The 21,021-nt window shown below is 40.3% G+C and overlaps 1 protein-coding gene across 2 annotated transcripts; it reads right to left on the bottom strand.

Moving 5' to 3' along the window:
• Positions 1-171: 171 nt before the first annotated feature.
• Positions 172-19,280, bottom strand: LOC140224101 (uncharacterized). 2 transcript variants are annotated; one of them, XM_072297361.1, is made up of 3 exons: positions 19,160-19,280; positions 7,015-7,254; positions 172-555 (listed from the first exon to the last, which is right to left on the bottom strand). In XM_072297361.1, exons 2-3 carry the CDS (start codon positions 7,142-7,144, stop codon positions 350-352), a joined length of 336 nt encoding a protein of 111 aa, XP_072153462.1. In that variant the 5' UTR covers positions 7,145-7,254; positions 19,160-19,280; the 3' UTR covers positions 172-349. The 2 variants fall into 2 exon arrangements, with proteins under 2 accessions (XP_072153462.1, XP_072153461.1); XM_072297360.1 differs by lacking the exon at positions 19,160-19,280 and adding an exon at positions 16,904-17,060 and having other exon boundaries at positions 175-555.
• Between the last annotated feature and the right edge of the window lie 1,741 nt (positions 19,281-21,021).

The raw sequence follows: 21,021 nt of genomic DNA on the forward strand, positions 1-21,021 counted from the left end.
TATCTCAATTGTGGCGTTTCGAAATTTTCGCTCCCGTTTTATTCTTTTTTTTTTATTTTTTTCGAAAAGGAACCAGCAAATTTATACCTTGCAATTTACACAGAATATTCTGCCGATAGAGTAGCAAAGTCAAGGAAGTTTTCAAAAAATGTTTTGAGCTAGATTTTCAAGGAAAATAATAAGTACCTAGGTATGACAGGATGTCTGCAATATTGCAAACGGAGGTACGTGATTGCGCACTTTGGCCATCAATTTTATTTTACCTAAGATAGCGGATGGGTATAGCTCTCTTGCAGAATAATGCAAACGTCCTGCAGTTTTGACTAAAATGACCTAAAGGTTTGGAGACTCATCGAATAGTCATAACATGTTTTACGCTAATTAACGTGTACTTACATTTTTGCTGTAAAAGTGAAGATAAAGATCGTTTTCTGGAAGCTCCCACTGGTGGTAGATACGATCCTTCCGGTTTGTAACGCCAACCATCTTCGGATACGTTCTTGAAATCATCTAGGGATCTGGTTGCTAAAACGCTCGTCATTTCGCACGATTCCTCTGGAAGAAGAGAGATATTTTCCCGTTAGCCAACTTGAAATTTTAACTACACTGAGACTTCATTCTTTGAAAAATTGCATAAAATTAACGGAATTAACTACCGACCGAATAGTGCCATAGTTTAAAAAGATGGGTTTATTCCTTTTCTTTCAGGGAAAAATGTGACGTAGATAAACGAACTAAAAAGTAAACTGAAAGCAAACAATTTACAGTACAACAAGCTGATTATTGAATTTGATAGAGAAAGCCAAAAAAAAAAAAAAAAAAAAAGACAAAGAGATAATTGGGCGATCTATTTGGTGAAAGCAAAAAAGAAATCATTAGCTTAGAATGTTAAGTATTGTGAATTGAACGAGTTAATTCGGTATTTGAAGAAGGGCTCAACCGCCAAAAGTCGCGTTTCGAGAAAACATGAAAGCTCTTAATAACTTGGGATGTAATGAGATCACGATCAGACAAAGCAGGGTCCGAAAACTTTCGAAAGAAATAACATATTTTAAAATTATCGTGGATACGCCCTTTTTCTATAAAACCGCTCAGTATTCTGCCGTTTTTAGCAGTATCATAACAGTCTAACAGCATGCGTGTTCAATGATAATTTTTAAAATCCTAGTTTGTGTCATTATTTTTGGTTTCTATATCATAGGAAGCACTTTGAATAGACGACTCGGAGCTTACGCTCTTTTTCCCCCGAAACAGATATTCAAATGTTAAAAAAGACGCGTAAAGAGCAATTTTGGTAGAAACACTCTGTAGTACATTGTACGATACTCCGTCGAAAACGCAATCTCTGAAAATTTGGCAGTTATGATGCCCTTCCTCCGACCCATTGGGCTGCGTGCATCGTTGCGGTTGCACCTTAAGATGAAATGATAACGTGTTGCATCATCTTGGAAAAGAGGACCATGACGCATTCGCAGGACGAGAATGAGTGCGTTTAAACAGGCGAGGCTGCGGCTGTGGTTGTGAATGGGGCGGACCAAATTTCTTCGTCACCGGCAGATTGATCATCAAACCAGATCCGACAAAGACAGTAGCGTGGCCCGGACAGAAAATTTCCAAGGTCCAAGGCCAAAAATTTCTTATTCGAGGGGGGTGGGGAGGAGAGGGAGGAAGGGAGGAAGGGAGGAAGGGAGGGAGGAGATGGAGGATGCTGCAATAAGAAAAATGCTTTAAGTCGCAGAATGTGACCTTTCCTTAGCGAAAATTTGCGACTCAGGGGGAGGGCAGTTGATTATTGAAATTGAAAAATAAAGCTGTAGACAACACTGGAAAAAAACACATTGGATCGAGAGTCCAGACTCTTGAAAACATTGACAAGAAATAATACTCTTGATTCAATCAGATTTTTGCTTAAATCAAAAGGAAATCCGCTCAAATTAAGAGGCTTGGTTCTTGATTTAAGCAAAAATCCGATTGAAACAAGAGTATTTATTCTTGTCGATGTTTTTAAGAGTCTGGACTCTAGATCCAATGTGTTTTTTTTCCAGTGAAAGTGAAAATAACGCGCCGCGAAAATAAATTCAGACGCCGTGGCACGCTGCGGCGCGGCGGGCGGGCAGAGAGTGCAAAACGCGCATTGGCGCCTACAAACCTAACAGGGATACTTCACGCATTGCGCAATGCGTGAAGTATCCCTGTTAGGATTGTAGGCGCCAGTGCGTTGCCGCTCCGCTTTGTGTTAGGCTCTAATATTTAATCTCGCGGAGTCAGCGTTTTTCAACTCATGATTTTGAAATTTTTGCACACTCTGTATGGACTGTTCTCATTTTAATTGATGAAAAAAAAATATGTGTTAAAGGAAAATATAATGTGTGTTTTGTAAATATTAAGGTAGTTCGGTATCAAACTTAATGATTTCCAAAGCACACGAATTTCTACACAATTTCTTATAGCCTTTTATAGCCAATGACGATAAAGTGTAAAGCCCGGCGATAGGAACTATAGCCCGACTGTATACTTTTTTATAGCTTCGTATAGCCCGGCTATATGATTTGCTCAGCTTTCTACAGCCAGCTATATGATTTTCAATAGCCTTCTTTAGTCGGCTATAAGAACTCCTATGGTATTTTGAAACGCAGCTCCTATCGCCAATTTTTACCAGGGTTGGATTACATTTGAACTTCATTTTGCAATTAGGAACTACAATCCTTGGCTCATCCGTAAAAACACTTGTGCACAGGGGGAAACTAATGGTATATAAGTTGTTTCTAGACTGAGAAAGAAATTGTATAGTTCCGAATTGCAAAATGCAGTCATTTCAGCATAAGAGAACCAACGCGATTACACTGCTTTCAAATTATGTAGCTTCTTCTGTGCTCTAAAAAATACTCAATATACACACTTTACTACATTTCACACGATAGTTTGTCCTATAATCCTTTGTTATATATCGGTAAAAGATCAAAAACTATTTGCTAATCTAGGCATCTTTTATTGAAAGACGACGATAATTAAGAGACTGTGAGTGATCCCGTCGCGTTGGTTCCCTTCTGCTGAAGTACGAACTCATCGCGAACATTCTTTCTGTCCCTGCTGCTCTGGTAAAAAAGAGGCGGATCCAGCGATATTGCAACACCGAATTCCCTCCATTTAAACCTATGTTAAATAATCGATTCTTGTCGGAGCACCTGACCCCTCCAAGAATCGATACATTTCCATAGGTTTAAAAGAAGAAAAACAATTTTGCCAATTAGTTGAATCCGCCAATGAGTTTAGTGCGGTTCTATAGGGGTAAGCAGTCTCTGCAGCTCCTGAATTGTTGAATCGTTATCGACTAATTTTGTCTTAATTAACTGTATCCGTATCTTGAAAAAATGCTAAAAATCGATCAATTTTATTCGATAAAAATGCAATATCCGGGCCTTAGGTTACTTGTAAACAGCAAATCTGTATGTTTAACTTTCTTCTCACTAAGCGCATCCGCATTGGAGGCGATCTGCTCCACAAACCTGGGACGCATCTTATGATTCTGAAATCAAGATATTTTAAGCTTTGACATCAGAATCTGGATTGCTTTACGATTCGATTGCCGGATCAACGAGGGGGATTATCATTTGCATTCGACCGTGAACGCGGAAAATTATTATCGAGTGTTGGAATTCGCTCGAGTTTTTATAAAGGCCGTTCGTCGTGATCGGTATGTCTGAAAATATAAGATGATATCGTTACACCTACTCCTAACCATCGCTTTTGAACGATAATGGAGATGTTGCATGCGTGAGGAATTTGCGATTTGACTGTTGATTCTAATGTAAAAGTTCGCGAGAAACACGATGGTGCCACTGGTTTTCTCTGAAATCAACTCCTAAGCTCAAAAATAGCTCTCAAGTTGAGGCCAAAATGGAGGGGATATCCCACCCTACCCTGAGATTCCACCTCTATATCAAGACAAACTCTCCATGCAAAGATAGGGAGCAAACACATTGACAGGGCTGCCACTTTATTTGGGGACTCCAAAACTGAAAACACGGCAACCCTGCTAATGTATTCGCTCCCTATCTTTGCATGGAGAGTTTGTCTTGATGTAGAGGTGGACTCTTAGGGTAGGGTGGGATATCCCCTCCATTTTGGCCTCACTTTGAGAGCTTTTTTTGAGCTTGGGAGTTGATTTCAGAGAGAACCAGTGGCACCATCGTGTTTCTTGCGAACTTTTAAGTAAGATTCTACAGTCAAATCGCAAATCCCTCACACATGCAACATCTCTGTTGCTAAGAATGATTGATACAGCTTCGTCTTATTTATAGCGTAGACCCCGCTACCCCAATTTTAATAGCACACCGAGGAACAATTTTTTTTCTTTTTTTGTTAAATAATCATTTTTATCTTTAAGAAAAGACTCTTTAGAAAACTAGGAAAAAGTGTTTTAAGGCAAATTTAAACAACATCGTAAAGGCGGCAGGGGTATTGACTCACGACGTTGTGTCACCGTCGTCGTTAAATTTCATTTCGGTGGCCGAAGTGCGAAACCACGTATCTCCATTGCGGTGTTTCAAAATCTCCGCTACTATTCCTTTTTTTTTCAAAGAGAGACAATCCAACTTCATAGCTTGTTTGTACAGAAGATTATACTAACAGAAGAGAAAAATCAAGGAAGTTTACAAGAAATTTCATGTATAAGTTTCCTAAAGAACAAATAGGTTATGACCGGAAGTCTGCAACGTCACGAACGGAGATATGTGGTTTTGCACTTAAGGCATCGATTTGTATCTGTTTCCAGTATGGTAGGAAGCATTGCAGCAACATTGGATTGTATTTTTAATGAGTCACTTTAAAAATATGTTTCATCATGTCCGGAAACTAAATTTTAACAGTGTATTTGTAATTTTTAATAGAGAAATATTGTATGGGAATGGTGCCGCGAATATTACTGGTGACACAACAAGATTAACCATCATTGCCCCTGCCTAAATTTAATTTCCATGTGAGGTATGATAGGACATATAAACCACTCTTACTGCAATGTTTCAAATAGATGTTGCCTAAAATGTGCAAAAATATTGTTTGACAAATTGTAATCGAGTGCAAATTAATGTCGTAAGAACATTGCCTCAATTCTCCTTCTGCAACTCCCCTGCCGAGCCGAAGAACGCGTTGTAATTAAAATTGCCCTCGACCTGGCTCTAAGATCTCCGTAACGCTTGGTTACGTTGTTCAATCCCTAAGGTCAAAATTTTTAGGAACAGTGTTGACCCACTCCAAATCTAAAGAGCGAAAATTTGATAATTATTTGTTACAAAGAATTTCCATCCTCTGCAACTAAGAAAATTGGTGCATCCTCCGGTTATATTTAATAAAAATATGTCCTGTACCGTTGTAATTACAATATGCTAAGTATGCGAGTAAAATCAAGTTAGGATTTCAGTGTGTCACTCAAGACTGTGTAATGTTGCGTCGCTATGGCGTCAGTTGCTTTGTCATCGGTGGAAAAAAACGGAGGATGTATTTAATTTGGCCTACTTTGAAAATTGAAGGCAGAATAGCAAAGTGCGAAGCTCCATTCATAGCCCTTCCGATTCCAAACATGTCCATTTTCAGTCAAGAGATCGCCTCTGATGAGGAATCGCATGGAGTCTGTAAAACACTTGAAAGTGTTGTACACGCAACAAGATTCCTGTTACAAGTTCAAGTGAAAACCGCTTTATAGTAGTAGCTACAGACTTTTCCCCACTCACAGAGCATGCTGCTTGTAAGACGATCATTATCATATTACATTAATGGATCTGGATGTCGTGTGTCATAATGACTAATTCTTCAGTGACGTCACAGCAATATATATATTCTTGTGAATAACTATTAGATGGACGAATTCCGGCGATGTGAAATGCAATTACACTCCCAGACTTCATTTTGCAATTTAGGTACTATTATTTCTGACGCATCCACAAAAACACTTATTTGCGTGGAGAAGCTTAAGGCACATATGTTGTTTCTAAAACGAGCGAGAAATTGAAGTTCCTTATTGCAAAATGTAGTCTAGTTCGGGTTTCATCCGTCCAATTACTGAACCGATAGTATGGGTAAAAAAAAAATACGCAGCTTTCTTGTAACGTTTCGGAATCTTAGATCATGTCCAATATTTTTGAAACGATTTGCGAAATCGCAAATAAAAGATTCGCATTTATTGACTTCAGCAATCGATACCGCATTTAAAGCAGTAGGTAAGTGAAAATGGTTCCCTCAGAGAAAAAACAATGGTTAAATCTACTGAATCAATGGTGTTCCCTATGAAATCTTAATTAATTGTGATCTTATAACCGATAATAATGGTAAGTATTTATCACCATTTCGGGATAATTGGAGTGACGTAGTTGTAAAATTACCAACGCAGTGGTAAAATACCACTTTCACAGGAAATGACTACCATTGATTAGAAGTTATTTGAAACACAACTAATATCGATGGTCAAAGTGTGAAACCACGTTACTCTGTTTGCGACGTTATTGCAGACTTCTTGTCATACTTTGCTGTTCCATTGAAAAACGGTCAACGTAATTTCTTGAAAATTTTATTGATTTTTCTCCTGTTTTAGTAGAATATTCTGTAAAAAATTCCAGTTATTAAGCTGGCTTCTTTTTCTCCGAGAAAATATATCAGGAGCAAAAATGTTGAACACCGCAATGGAGTTACGCGTTTTGTAGGTACTTTGGACAAAGATATAGTAATTTTAATCATTGTTTCTTCTCAGGGCACAAACAATACCATCATGATCGGGTGCGCTGGGGCATTGCGGCAAGAACAAACCTCGTTTCCGGTCAAGTCTAATCCAAAAATCCACAGATAAGCGACACTGAGGCGGGCGGTACTTACATTGGTGTACTCGAAACAACACAACACTGAATCCCTCGTGACGTCACTGAATATCTCTACTCGCGGAGTGCACCACTACACACTACACACTACACTTGACACACTGGGACCGGGAGACATAGCCGTAGCACAGGAGGCTGGCGAACTTACCGGGTGACTCAGCTGGAATATCGGAACCCGACGCGCGACTGCCCGCCGCTGCCGCTACCGCTGGGTGAGGATTTCGTTCGGGTCCTTGGCAATCGCCGTCACCGCCGCCTTTTCCGGAAGACACAGACATGACGACCCAAGCTCCCGCCTGCTTGCCGGATTTCAGCCGATTCGAAGTTCGAGCTTATTCACTCCGCTGCAAGTATAGCAATTGATGCCGGCTTCGCCATTCGAAAACATCTGAAAGGGAGCATAGAATAAGAGAACGATTAGAATAGAGAGAAGCGGAGGAAAGGGGGGGGGGGAGCGAAAACAGGAGGGAAAGGAAGGAAAATGGGGAGAAAAGGGAGGAAAAGGGAGGAAAAGGGAGGAAAATTGAGGAAAATGGAGGGAAAGGGAGGAAAAGGAGAAAAAGGGGGAAAAGGGAGAATAGGGGCACAGAGAGAGAAACGGGGAGAAAAAGAGAGGATGAGGGAGGAAAGGGTAAAGGGAAGATAAGGGGAGAAGAATGCAAGGGGTAAAGAAGGAAAGGGGGACAAGGGGGAAAGTAGGAAAAGGAAGGAAAGGCGAGAAAAGGTGCACATGGGTAAAAATGGGAATAAAGAGAGGAAGAGGAAAACAAGGGAGAGAACGGAAGGAAAAGAGGGGAAAGAGAGAGAGAATGGAAGAGAAAGGGCCGGAAGGTAGAACAAGGGATAAAAAAAGAGCGAAAGGGATAAACCGAGGGCAAAAGGGAGCAAAAAGTGGAAGTTTTTAAAAACATAGGCAAAACAACAACAAAATTTTAATGTCATAAATGGTCAAAGTATGTAAAAATTTCAAGTCAAAATTCAGGAAAATGAAGAAAAATTCCTAAGTCTCCAACCCATCGAAATCCATCAATATATCGAAGTTGATATGAATCCTTTCGATAACATGCCACCTTTTCGTTAAAAAAAGTCGGAAAACGCACATTTGTGCTCCTTGGTCCATACGTCAAATTTTCTTCTTGGGAAGAGGGGAAAAACACACTAAAAAAATAATTGAAACTGATAACAGATGGAATACTTATTCTTACGGGAACTTTTGAAGATTTTTCCACTTTGTAAGTATTTTGGATTAAACCTTTCGAAAATTTCTCCAAAAATTTCAAACAAAAAAATCCACAAGTTTCCCGGGAAATCCAATTTCGTCAGTGGAAATTTTGCAACTTCAAACTTTTTATCATGTAGCGATTTCTTTGGCACGGCATACGGTGGATTGAGTCAATGGGAGAGGTCGGACATGATTTAAAAACTTTAAAAGCGTATATCTTCAAAAATACGAAATTTTGATATTTTAAAAGTAGTTTCATTGGATTTCTCGTAAAATTTTCTGTTAAAACACCCATTAAAATTAAAATTGTGATGAGATAAACGAAAATTTTTACAATTTTTGTCAAAAATTTCATGTCCGACTTCTTCCATTGACTCGATCCATCGTGCGACTGTACAATCATCATATAATTTCCCGCCAAAAATCGCGGAATGCATTCTCCGATCGCAGCCGATGCACAAACGGAATAAGTGGCCATCCGATGTTCGGCAGCATTGCCTCAAGGTTGCCGGCGTCGCGATCCGATCGTCGGCCCGACAAGGTTAGTCGTCGTCGTTCGGTTGTCTGTGGTCGGGAAGCGCGCGTCGAGCCCGCGAACAGATATAAAATACAAATGTAAACGATGAATCGCGAAATTTCAAGATTTCCCACTCCGTGCGAGGCGTCGAAGAGGAAGGGCCGACCCGGGGGGAGGGGGGAGGGGGTTAATTTTAGCCGCGGAATCACACTCGATAGCCATAAATACTCGCGGGGTGCAGCGACTGAAAAATTGCCCGCTCGTTAACCGCTAATTTTACGGATCGGTCGAAACGGAACATGGTCATCATCTGATGAGCCGCGGAATGTGAGCACTCTTACGGATTCTAGGGCTCGTGGGAAAATGGGAAGGTTAGGTTTTGATGTGGGCGGAGCGTGCACGCCGCCGAGCCCGCCCACGCGTGCTGTGAGGTTATGGTCCTCCGGGAGGGGGGGGGGATAAGTGAGGTGAAGAGAAAAAATTGATTTTTTTATATCTCCGAAGGGTCTGATGCTGACATGTGGCAACCCTGTGAAGCATTTGCCTTTTTAGGTTGTTTTCAATGATGGCACGTGCTAGGAAAAACGCGCTGTCCACCTGACATTCGAACAATGAACTGACTCATTGAAAACTAAAATACAATTACGATACGAATGCCCATTTCCGGTCAATGTTTGATTCCCAGTTTGAAAAGGATTTTTTGGAATAAACAGAAATAAATTAGATTTGTCTTTATTCAGTGATAATTAGCACTTTGTCCGCAGTTAGTTCAGCTGTCTAGTTGACCTGAACTCAACAGATTTCGCTGAGATGAATGTTTCTTTATACGGGGTCAGATCAACCTACATAAAAACAAGATTTCGGCGTTGGACGCCTTCAATTTCACGCGACACTGCAAGCCTCGCTCCGTAGTTAGTTTAGTTGCTATTTCAGCCGTTCCCGACTTGGCCACCGAAATGAGGATTTCATTCTGAGCGATCCTACAAAAAAGGATTTCGGTTCGGTATGTTCTCATTTTTACAATACTACTTCCAATATAAAAAAATTAAGCAATAATCGAAACAAAATATTTACTTCTCCTCCGTTTGGAACTTACAGTTATTTTGAAAAAAATGCACGAATGCGTGACTCAACAATTTTGAAATTCTCAGGTCTAATCACTCTTTTCCCAAGCTGTATTTACAATTCTTGCTCCCAAAAATTCATCATGCTGAAAAAAAAAATACTGTTTTCTGCGGTTTTCTGGAAGTTGGAAAAATTGATTGAAAAGTCGATAAGTGAAAAAAAGTATGGTAAATTTGATAAGAAATATGGTAAATTCTTTCACAAATCTACTCGATTTTTGACACGCAGTGATATTGTATGGTAAAGATAACTATAGACATCTTGATAGATTTATCATGCATAGTCGTTTCCCGGTCGAGGGAGCGTAACTCTATTTTAAGGTTGCAAAATTGACTCAAACAATTCAATTTTTTTACAAAAATATTCCTATGCAATTTTTGCCCAAAATTTGTCTAACTATCGCATGAGATCAGGAGAAAAATCGGTGAATCTTCAGTAAGAAATGCTCAATATATACTTGGTAAAAATGCAATTCACAAGGGGAAATTGGGAACATAGCAATGCAGTTACGCTCTTTCGTGAGGAAGACGACGACTTTTGGTGAATGCGATCAGCGTCATAGTATCTGGTACCATAGAGTATGTTGGTAATTGAATCAGTGAGTTCGAAAACACACCAACTCGGAAAAAAAAAATTGTTCAGGAAACACCTAAAACTGCGCAGCGGGCGAAGAAGTTAGTTTAAGAAAAACCTTTTCGGTGCCAAAGGACAAGTACTTAGAGACTTTGTAAGGCACCAAGTTGAAATCGATACACCATGTTTGATGACAGAGAATTAAGCGTTTAAAAATTTCCGAATTGGTGTGGTTTCGTTCTCACCGACTTTCAGATACTGATTTTCCATGGTCGCCCAGAAAAATGTATATTTTTCGACCTGAATAACGCTTGAATATTTATATAACTTGTTGGTACAAGGTATACTGAACCGAAAAAAGATCACCGCAAAATCGGATGGTCACCCGTTTCCCTAAATTGAAATGGCTAAAAACTGGTATTTCCAATGAAATACTTCGATTTTTCCCTTTTCCCGTCCCTGTTTCGAGCACTTCCGATTGCAATTTCGAAATTTCCTTTTGCGTACAGATGCTTCTATCCATAAGTGTTACTAAACTTTAAAAAAGTGAAAATCGAAAAAAACCCGAGTTGGTGTGTTTTCGAACTCGCTGATTCAATTACCATACACATATCACTGTCGCTCAAACCATACTTGTTTCTCTTAGTTGACTTTACCTATTGACTTTACTATTGAGTGTAGAGGAACATTAAATTTTGTGAAATTTCACTGTTCATCTGTGACTACAGTTGGCGACTGCTTGATGATGCGGAATATCCGCATGGCGTCATTCTCTCTCCCATAGCAATCCGCGGAGACTCTATTGTGTGAGGGACCAAGTCATGTACGAGTGACGTCATCACGTTGCGGAGCTCTGTAATTCGTCGTAGCGCTCGATTATGATCTAATTGGTGATTATCTGAATGATTAACTCATCCGCGGAGGGTCGATCGTGAAATCATCGTTGAAATCATCCCACTCATCTCACGACTCTAACGGAACGTGAAATTCTTTCTGATTCAGAAGGATGAGCCCCCACTTCGAGGTCCACTGCATGTTCGTCGGAAAACGTTCACGAAAAAACGGAACGCCGGAGGCATTTTGGCAAATACCTCAGTGAAAATAGTCAACTTTTGAGGATGTCCTACGTTTAAGTTCCAAAAATGTCTTAATTTGACAAAAGGTATCGATAAGGGTCGTTTTTGGGCCCAGCCTGAATTTCCACAGCTCTGCAATTATTTTGCTCATTGAAGGTCTATATCTTACGGAAATCGTCATGTTTGGTCGCATTTTATTCTGGCCTGAATATAGGTCTGAGGGCCGATTTTCGCGAAAAACCTGGGTTTTAAGGGTATGCGGTCGAATGCCGAAAAATTCGCATTTTCCGTCGAAGTCGGCCCTCAGACCTATTTTTAGGCCAGTGTTATGCCCCAAGAAAGACCTGAAATGACCTAATCACAATGCATTCCGTAAAATATTAACCTTCAATGAGCAAAAAATCTTAGAATCGAGGCAATTCAGCTAGAATGAGCCCTAAAACGGCCGTTATCGATACCCCTGCTCTCCACGTTTTCACATCATTTTTCCCTGTCAAACAATCATAAATGAACCACATTTTGCAATTCAGACCTGCAATTTCTGGCTCAGATTATAAACAACGTATGTACCGTTAGTTTTCTTATGTACATAAGTGTTTTTGAGGATGAACCAGAAATTGTAGTTCCTAAATTCAAAATGAAGTCATAAAAAATCAATTAAGCAATTTTATCGCTATTAAGAGGACTCGCACAACATACTTCGTCTATAGGGGCCTAAAGATCCTAAAATGGATGTATTTCCGCCAAGTGAGCCCTGTTATGCATGTTTACATATAATGGATCTCAGGGCTCATGTCTTAATACACATAGTTCCGTTTGGCAGGAGTACGGTACGTCCAAATACGGGCCTGCCGTAAAAAATGAACGCCCGGCGTGTGGAATGTGAATGAGGACGATTTCGAGGAAATTAAATACAGCTAAGGACGTTCCACTTTGGTGGACCCGCGGGCTAATAAACGAAAGGGATACGATGAGCAGTTGCATCAAGACCAGACGCACCAGTCAGGGACGGAGAGCAGGGCCCGGGGCCCTATTGAATTAACGAAATCCCGTCTAATGAGCCATGTTGAGCCTCCCCGGAGGATTGCAGATGAGTGTCTGCAGATAGTAGTCCCTCCGCAAACAACTCCCCAACCCTAACTTTTTCACCGGACGGGAAGGAGTGAGAGTGCGTTCCCCGTCGAAGAGGGGTGGGTGAGCTTTACCGCCCGGATTTCTATGACTAATGACGACCAGAGTGCGCTGTGCGTCACAAAAAATTCAGTCATACTATCTCGTAATCTCACCCGGGTGATTAAAGTGAATGAGGCTGCGGATCAAAGCATTAGTTCTTGCGTTGAGGGAGGGCGTTTCGGAGTGAAGGCCCTATAAGCCTCTGGCACAACGGGAATTGCAGATATTGGTAAATCTGTATTTTATCATGTTCAAGACTTCTGGTGGAGGACTCTAGTTACCGAATGGAATGCATTAGCTTTATGCGTGACGCAGTCCATTTGTTTGACAATCCCTCATATTTCGATGGCTAGAGTGCGAAACCACGTATCTCCGTTTGCGGCGTTACAAACTTATTCCTGCCATACTTTATTTTTCCTTTAGAAACCAGTCAGTTTAATTCCCTGGTAAAAATTGGCGATAGGAGCTGCGTTTCAAAATACCATATGAGTTCTTATAGCCGACTGAAGAAAGCGATAGGAAATCATATAGCTGGCTGTAGAAAGTGGAAAAAATCATACGGCCAGGCTACACGAAGCGATAAAAAATGAAACAGCCGGGCTATAGTTCCTGTCGCCGGGCTTTACACTTTATCGCCTGGCTGTTGTTTTTTCGCCATCGGCTGTAAAAGGCTATAAGAAATTGCGTAGAAATTCGTGTGTTTTGTAAATCCTTAAGTTTGTACGGAATCACCATAATATTTACAAAACGCACATTATATTTTCCTTTACTACATATTTGTTTTCATTAATTAAAATGAGAATAATCCGTACAGAGTGCGCAAACATTTCAAAGTCATAAGTTGAACAACGCTGACTCCACGAGATTAAATATTAGAGCCTAACACAAAGCGGAGCGGCGGCGCACTGGCGCCTACAAACCTAACAGGGATACTTCACGCATTGCGCAATGCGTGAAGTATCCCTGTTAGGTTTGTAGGCGCCAATGCGCGTTTCGCGCTGGCTGCCCGCCCGCCGCGCCGCAGCGTGCCACGGCGCTTGAAGCAACTATTTCACACCAGAGGTATTGCACAGTATCGTACGAAATTGAAGTCGCTCCAACATATTAGGAATGGTAGGCATCCTTCAAAAGTACGGAGCTCTCTTCGCAAAATAAATCAAGATACTACGGCCCAAAAAGAGAGCGGTAGTCCAAAAACTCACTAAGTCCTAGCATCCGTAATGGACCACTAGATAAGGTACGAATTTCAGCATTCTGATACATGTTTCTTAACCGAAATTTTACGTAAAACACGATGCACACAACGAAAATTACCGAAATTAACTCCTGACGAAGATATTTAATGATTCTTGATGCGTCAATTCAAACCACCCGCTCATGAAAACTCAATGCTCTACGTGATTCATATCGCGCGCTAAACGTTTATCATGACAGTCTCTGCGATATAAAAATCTGGCAACCTCAATCTTGACGCTTTGGCTCAGTTATAGCAAATTGCTAATAGTTTGAACAACACATGGTGGGAAATGAGCATTGCTCGATTGAGAAGCTTGCTGAAACCGTTGTAGTGGGCGATTTGACTCACGTAGAGCTTTGAGTTTCTTGTGAGCGGGCAGTTCAAATTCCTTGTAACCAATGTGAAATAAAAACGTTAATATCTTCGTTAGGAGTTGGTTTCAGTGATTTTCGTTGTGTGGATCGTTTTCTACGTGAAATTCTGGTTAAGAAACATGTATCAGATCGCTTAAATTCGTACCTTGTCTAGTGGTCCATTAGTAACGTTTAGCATACACTTTATCGTCAGGCTGTTGCTTAGTCGCCATCGGCTATAAAAGGCTATAAGACATTTTGTTGCCGGCTATAAAAGCTATTGGAAATCTTACAGTTGGTTATATGTCTATGGTATTTTGGAACACAGATTCTACTGCCAATTTTTACAAGGGATTCTTGAAAACTTTCTTGCTTTTTCTTCTCTATTAGCAGAATATTCTTTGCTAATTTCAAACTATATATTTAGTGAACTTGCTTTTCTTCGAAACAATACAATAGGAGCAGAGATTTTGAAACACCTCAATGGAGATACGTGGTTTCGCAGTTTGGCCATTGAGGTGCTTTGGAGCCCACACAGTCCCACACAGTCCCACATAATAGGACGAGTCATTCGGAGACGTCGAAACGGAGTTTTTGACTAAAACTGAAAATTTCAATATTTATTTTGAAACATTAATTTTGAGGGGTGTTCCTGGAGGAAACTTGCCCGAGAAAATCAATTGGAACCACTTGCAAACCTCTGCAATCTGTCCAGCAATCGCCGGCAAATTGCAATCTATTTACAAGTGTCCAATAAAAAAAAATGAAAATTCAGAAGAAAAGAAACGCTCAAGATAGAAAGTATCGATTATTATTAAGCTTTAAATTCAGACTAATCGACGATAGAACTACCAGACCACGTATCTCGTTTGCTGTGTTTAAAAACCTTCGCTCCTACTTTTAATTTTTTCTAAAAGAAGAACAAACTAGTATCGTCCTTTCAAGTTTCCACAGAAATTCAATCATAGCGAGTTAAATCCAAGAAGTTTTAATTCATTGATGTTGAGTAGTTTTCCGTTTAAAAAATAGAGTACGACAGGAAGTCTGCAAAGTCGTAAACCGAGATACGTAGTCTGGTAGTTTTACCGTAGAAACGATTTTTTTCCTTCTAAATACGTGGTATCAGCCAATGCACTCACGAGCGCTTACAGTGAAATCAGTGTGTTAGTTGGGTTTGGTTTGGATAGGCAACTAAACTAACTCGGTGGCAACGCGGAGAGTATCACCGGGCTTGAAGGCGCTTTAGGCCGAGGGCGTGCTATGAAAGTTTTTTCCCAATAAAAGTTTTACCACGTCGATGTGAACTATGGCGTTTCTCTGATTAACACCCATGTCGCTTGCAAAGTGACGGCGAGCATTCATAGTCTCCACGTCATATCGCCAAACGTTCCATTGACTTGACCTTCTCCACCACTATGCACTATTCACACTGAGGGAAACAGCAAAGTTCCGTGGACTGGAGTACGGTGCTCTGCGTCAATTTTGCGATTTTCTTCAATTCAAATCCATCAAAAATATCGTTTTTAGGCGAGGCAACCTGGCTCACCAAGAATCGATTTTTTCACATGAATTTAAATAGAGAAAACGACTACGACTACGCGTGGAAGAAGGGAAAATATGCCGGTGTAAAAATAAAATTTGCCCAGGTAATTTAATTATTATGTACTGCGCGTGGTAAAAAAAAAGCTTAATCACATTTCCTAATATTTTATTGGTACTGACTGCGAGAGACTTTCATGAGCGGGAGAAGGGGGCGGGAAGATGCTTATTCAAACTAGAGCTATAATGGTTTGAAATTTCTAGGTAAAAAAACTCGGGTTTGGAAAAAAGCTGATCACCGTTTCGGTCTACAATTTTGGGAACTCAAATTTTTGTATTAAAATAAAATTATGTGCCCTCTTTTGACACAGAATCAGAATCAATCAATAAACCAATTTAGACTGTATTTCCTGAAGACTTCTTCCGGTCAACTTGTTTACCTACACACTTCCTAATTTAGATTTCTCTCGCCACGCGCTATATGCCCAGGTTATACACTTGGAAATTTTAACTTTAAAACGATAGGAAATTCGGGTGAATATTCGTTGCAGAAGAATTCCAGTGGTTTAAAAAACAAACGGATAAAAACGCTCAGGTGGTTTTAAAGGGAATCTTTTGCTGGGATTATATTCAATTTACGTTCCGTTCTAAAATGGAAAAAAACATTCGGAGTTCTGGCTAATATTGATATACAAAATATTTTTTTTTTATCTCTTAATTAATAAATGAAACATCTAAACCTGGTCAGCCATTTTAGCCACATATTATTCTGGAGAAAGCTCTCTTGGAAAATCTAAATTAAAGCTCAGAGAATATTGAAACTTAATCGTCATTGATTACACTCCCACATCAAAATAAACAAATTCAACATCAGCAGGGCCATGAAAGTCAAAACCATGGACCATAATAGAAATCTGGTATAGAATTCTGACTGTATACCAACCATATAGCTTACTTTTACGCCATTCGACGTAATCTTTGAAGTTATTATACCGAGAGCCACCTTTCGAATGCGTCTCTGCATCACTTCAAATCTACCTTCTCACCAGTGTACGTCAGTACATCTCAAAACCAGAATTCTTTACAAGAAATACTCAATAGAAGCTCCTTTCAATTAAAACACGGATTTTCCGCTAAGTTTCCAGGAGTCACGGAGACAGAGAAAATAACAGTTTGTGAAAGTAAAATCCACGTATATAAATCGGAATTGGTGTCGACTTACCCTTGGAGGTTACGTGGTGTCCCCATCCCTGACAACACGGCGCGGCGTGGCGAACCCCCGGTCTGAACTGACTCACCGCGCGATGACGTCAGATGCAATAAGTCGATCACGGCTGACATGCGTGATGCCGCGATGCGCCGTGGAATGCTCACAGCCGCTTTTCCGCAGCTTTCTCCTCACCCTCCCCCTTCCCGCCTTGCACAGGCCTCCCTCGCCGGCAGTTTCCCGCCTTGCGGACTTTCAGCGTACTTCGGAACCCAATCAAAAGTCAAGGTGAATCGAACGGGATATTTGCGGAAGGGCGTAACCGACAAAAGTCAAGTTTCAAGAATGCATGAGAAAACTAGATTTCTACGACAATTGGCCCGAGTTTATTAGAATTGAACCAACCCACATTTTTTTAAAAAATTGAGTCAAGAATCTTTCTGAGTTCCTTTAGTCGTAACTTTTCTCCTGCTGAAAACTGAAAATCGAAAAAAGTTGAAAAAAGTCGAGGAAAAGAAATTAGTTTGCGAAAAGAGGGGTTAAAGTTTATTTTCTTCATTGAGTCTTATGCAGGAATAAAACTTCAAACCTCTTTTTCTCGGTTTCAACTTAATGTGGGTTGGCTCCTTTCTGATGAACTCGGTCCAATTCTTCATATTTCTTTCAGCGGAATGCGAAATACGGCGATGATATGATAATTGAACCGATTTTTTTCCAAATGACGTGAGCGCCAATCTCTATTTTGGTGGTTGAGAGGTTGTTTTTTCTTTGCTTTCTCTGGTATAATCAATCATGTCTGATTGCAAAATATTCTTCCAAAAAAACATACATGTCTTGAAATTCGAAGATTGTCAATCAAGCTGCTGTCGAGTGACACTAAGCACTAAACATGTATAATTTTGATCAATTGCGCGGGGAATAAAGAACGATTTTTCCAGGAAAAGTCTTGGTGGTCCTCTGTTTTTGATTATTTTTTTTCGAGGAACTGATATGGAATAGTTGTAATCCAGATCTACATCCGATTACGATTTAATGAAGCGAGGCACGGACTGTTCAGTAGCATTATTATTAAAAGCAGAATGTTATGATTTTACTCGCTTGCGCGGGAAATTAAGGAGGATCTTCTCGGGATCAACTCCCGATTTTCCTGGTATTACAGTAAGAAATAATTACATTCATTGTCGAGTTCGACGTCTTGCAAGGTCGTTATAAATTTCGGGATCAAAAAAATTATGTAGTAGACGAATTACGACTACTACGGGGTTAGATGCACGTATTCACCTCCACAGTCAACGTATTTTCGTCTAGATAGATGGGGTTTTCAGCTGCGTTGGAAGTTTTAACTCCAGACTTCAAAGCGATCTTGTTGAATGTCGAACTTGATGATCACTTTGCTACGAATGAGACCCCAGTCAACGATTTCATTTTTTACTTAAGCAGAAAGGAACCAAGCCACATCACCTATTGCCAAATTTAACCGGGCAATTTAATTTTTTACGTAAAAATTGGTTGCGCGGATTTTTGTGAAAATTTCAGTGAATTTTCCGCATAGTGCGAAGCAAATTCCGTACAATTTTCGAAAGACAAACGTTCTCTTGTAAAAAATCAAATTGTCCAGTTAAATTCGGCAATATCTGGCATGGCTCGGTTCCTTTCTGCCTAACGCGATCCATTTCAGAGCCCCATGGAATTTTTTCCTCTTGATCGAAAAAATTTAAAATCGCGGTATCAATATTTGATCCATCCCTGTCGAAATACCGCGGTGCGGTCAATCCGGGTTTTCCTCCATTGCCCGAGTCTTTTCTTCAATATTTTACAATCTTCTTGCTCTTTTTACATGCACTATGTTTAATTGTTTTCAATTCGACCATGAAATTGTTATATGCTCAACCTATCAGCTGTATCAGTTGCCTTGTTAATCTCCTATCAATTCCTTTCTTGTAAATTTTGTATGATCTTTTGAGGGATTAAAGAACAAAAAAAAAATCAATATTTGAAAACCTACCGAGAAATACCACGGTGCGGTCAGTCCGGGCTCTCCTCCATTGCTTGAGCTTTTTCTTCATTATTTTACAATCTTCTTGCTTTTTTTACATGTACTAATTTTAATTCTTTTCCTTTCGACAATGATATTGTTGTATACTCAATCAATCAGCTGTGTCAGCTGCCTTGTTAATCTCTCGTCAATTTCTTTCTTGTAAATTTTGTATGGTCTTCTGAGGAATCAAAAAAAAAAAAAAAAAAAAAAAAAAAGAATATTTGAAAACCTACCGTGAAAAGTTTAAAATCCAAAGAAGGGGACGATGCGAGACACACGACCCGAAGACGGAAAGTTAGACCCGACGTTAGTTACCCGACGAGGCACAGAAGCGCGAGTGCCGCGGAAGAGCGAAGCAGGGGCCGTGCATGGTCGCGGAACAGAAAAGGAAATACGAAAGTGTTGAGTCGATGTTGATGCTGTCATAAACGCTTAGGATCGCCCCTCAGAGGAGCCGGAGGATCCTATCTTGCCTCCTCCGTTCCAGAATTAGTCCTGCTCCCGATATAAGTAGCCGTGACTCATTCGGGAAGTCGGGACTCCGCCAGACTTGAAAACATCCCCTGCTCCATCTCGAGTGCCCTGACTCCTGCCGCTTGGCTCCTCCGTCCACAATTCGTACGTAAGGGCGTATCTCTATTACCGCATGAGCCTTGGGATGCGTAGAATTTCATGGGGAACAGGGCTCACGTGGAAATTGAGATACGCCCTTACGTCCGCGGAGCGACAAATTGCCCTCCTCGGCACAAACTACACTGCCGTGCTAAGGAAAAAGTCGTATGGACCTTCAGGAGTGCCAAATTTCCCTTGATAAATCGCAAATTTTCGGGAAAATTTACGAATATTCCTCTTCCGATTTTTCGGAGGATTTCGTTCGAAATTTGATCTAAAAAGTCTGAAAATTTCGAGGAAAAATAAGCATAACTCTCTTCAAAAATATATATTTTCTTATACGAAATTTGGCAACAATTGAATGCTCATACGGTGTTTTTCCTTAGGACGGCAGTATGGGAAAATGCCGTGTAAACATTCGAGAGTTAATACATCCAATGGCGATAAAATTCAATTATTTAACATTGAAAATTGTTCCTCACGAAATTACAAAATATGGAAATAAATATTTTGCAGGTTTTGTTAATGTCAAGGTAGGCCCCAAACCGACCTGAGACTTTGTGCGAATCACAGAAACTTCAGCTTTGACCAATGTTTTTTTGCAAAGACAAATCATCGTAATTCCTAGCAAGGATTCATTTCCGAAGTTATACTGTTGCTTTTTACTAAAGTTTCGCAAAAATTGTCCATTTTATGATGCAGCGTTAAAGACCTTCTAAAAGAAGGAGATGTCAAATAAAAAATAAAGCATAAGAGGAGGTCTGCAACGTCGCAAACGGAGATACGTGGTTTCGCTCTTCAGTCATGACATCTTACTAAGATTCTTACGAATGAACTTAAAACTTTGTTTCATTGCATAATTCCAATCGAAGCCCTTTCTGAATACACTTCTTTTATTCAGAAAGGTCGTTTGGACGCATTTTTGGTCCCTTGGGCCGAATGGAACTACATCAATGGAAATTCTACGTAGGTGCGTAGCACACATTTAGTCGTTTTCCAGACGAGGGAACGTCATTCCATCCCATGGTTGCAAAATTAACGAAAATAATTCAATTTTTCACAAGGAAATATTGGCGCTATTTTTGTTCAAAATTTTCCTGATTTTTCGTGAGATCGGAGGAAAAGTCAGTGAAATTTTAGTCAAAAATGCCCAATATTCTCTTTGTAAAAATGCAATTTTTGAGAGGACATTTGGCAGCAATGATATGCAGTTACGTTCTTTTCGTGAACGACGATTTGATGGTCCACGGGTTAGATCGGATAGGTCCGCGTGACTGAAATGGAAACCCAAAACATTGATACTTGGTTTTTGCTTAGCAGAGCCGCTGGAGTGTTTTTTGATCCCCGGAGGCTTTCAGAACCGCGTAACTCTACAGTAAAAAATCCAATGCAGATCCGTTGTTTTAAACGAATTGCAGGCGACGCGTGCGACTGTATGCAGCGTCCTCAGTCCTCACCCCCGCTTTCCTAGCCATGATCTGAA

The sequence above is a fragment of the Bemisia tabaci genome, chromosome 2 (genome assembly GCF_918797505.1).
Source record: "Bemisia tabaci chromosome 2, PGI_BMITA_v3".
NCBI lineage: Eukaryota > Metazoa > Arthropoda > Insecta > Hemiptera > Aleyrodidae > Bemisia > Bemisia tabaci.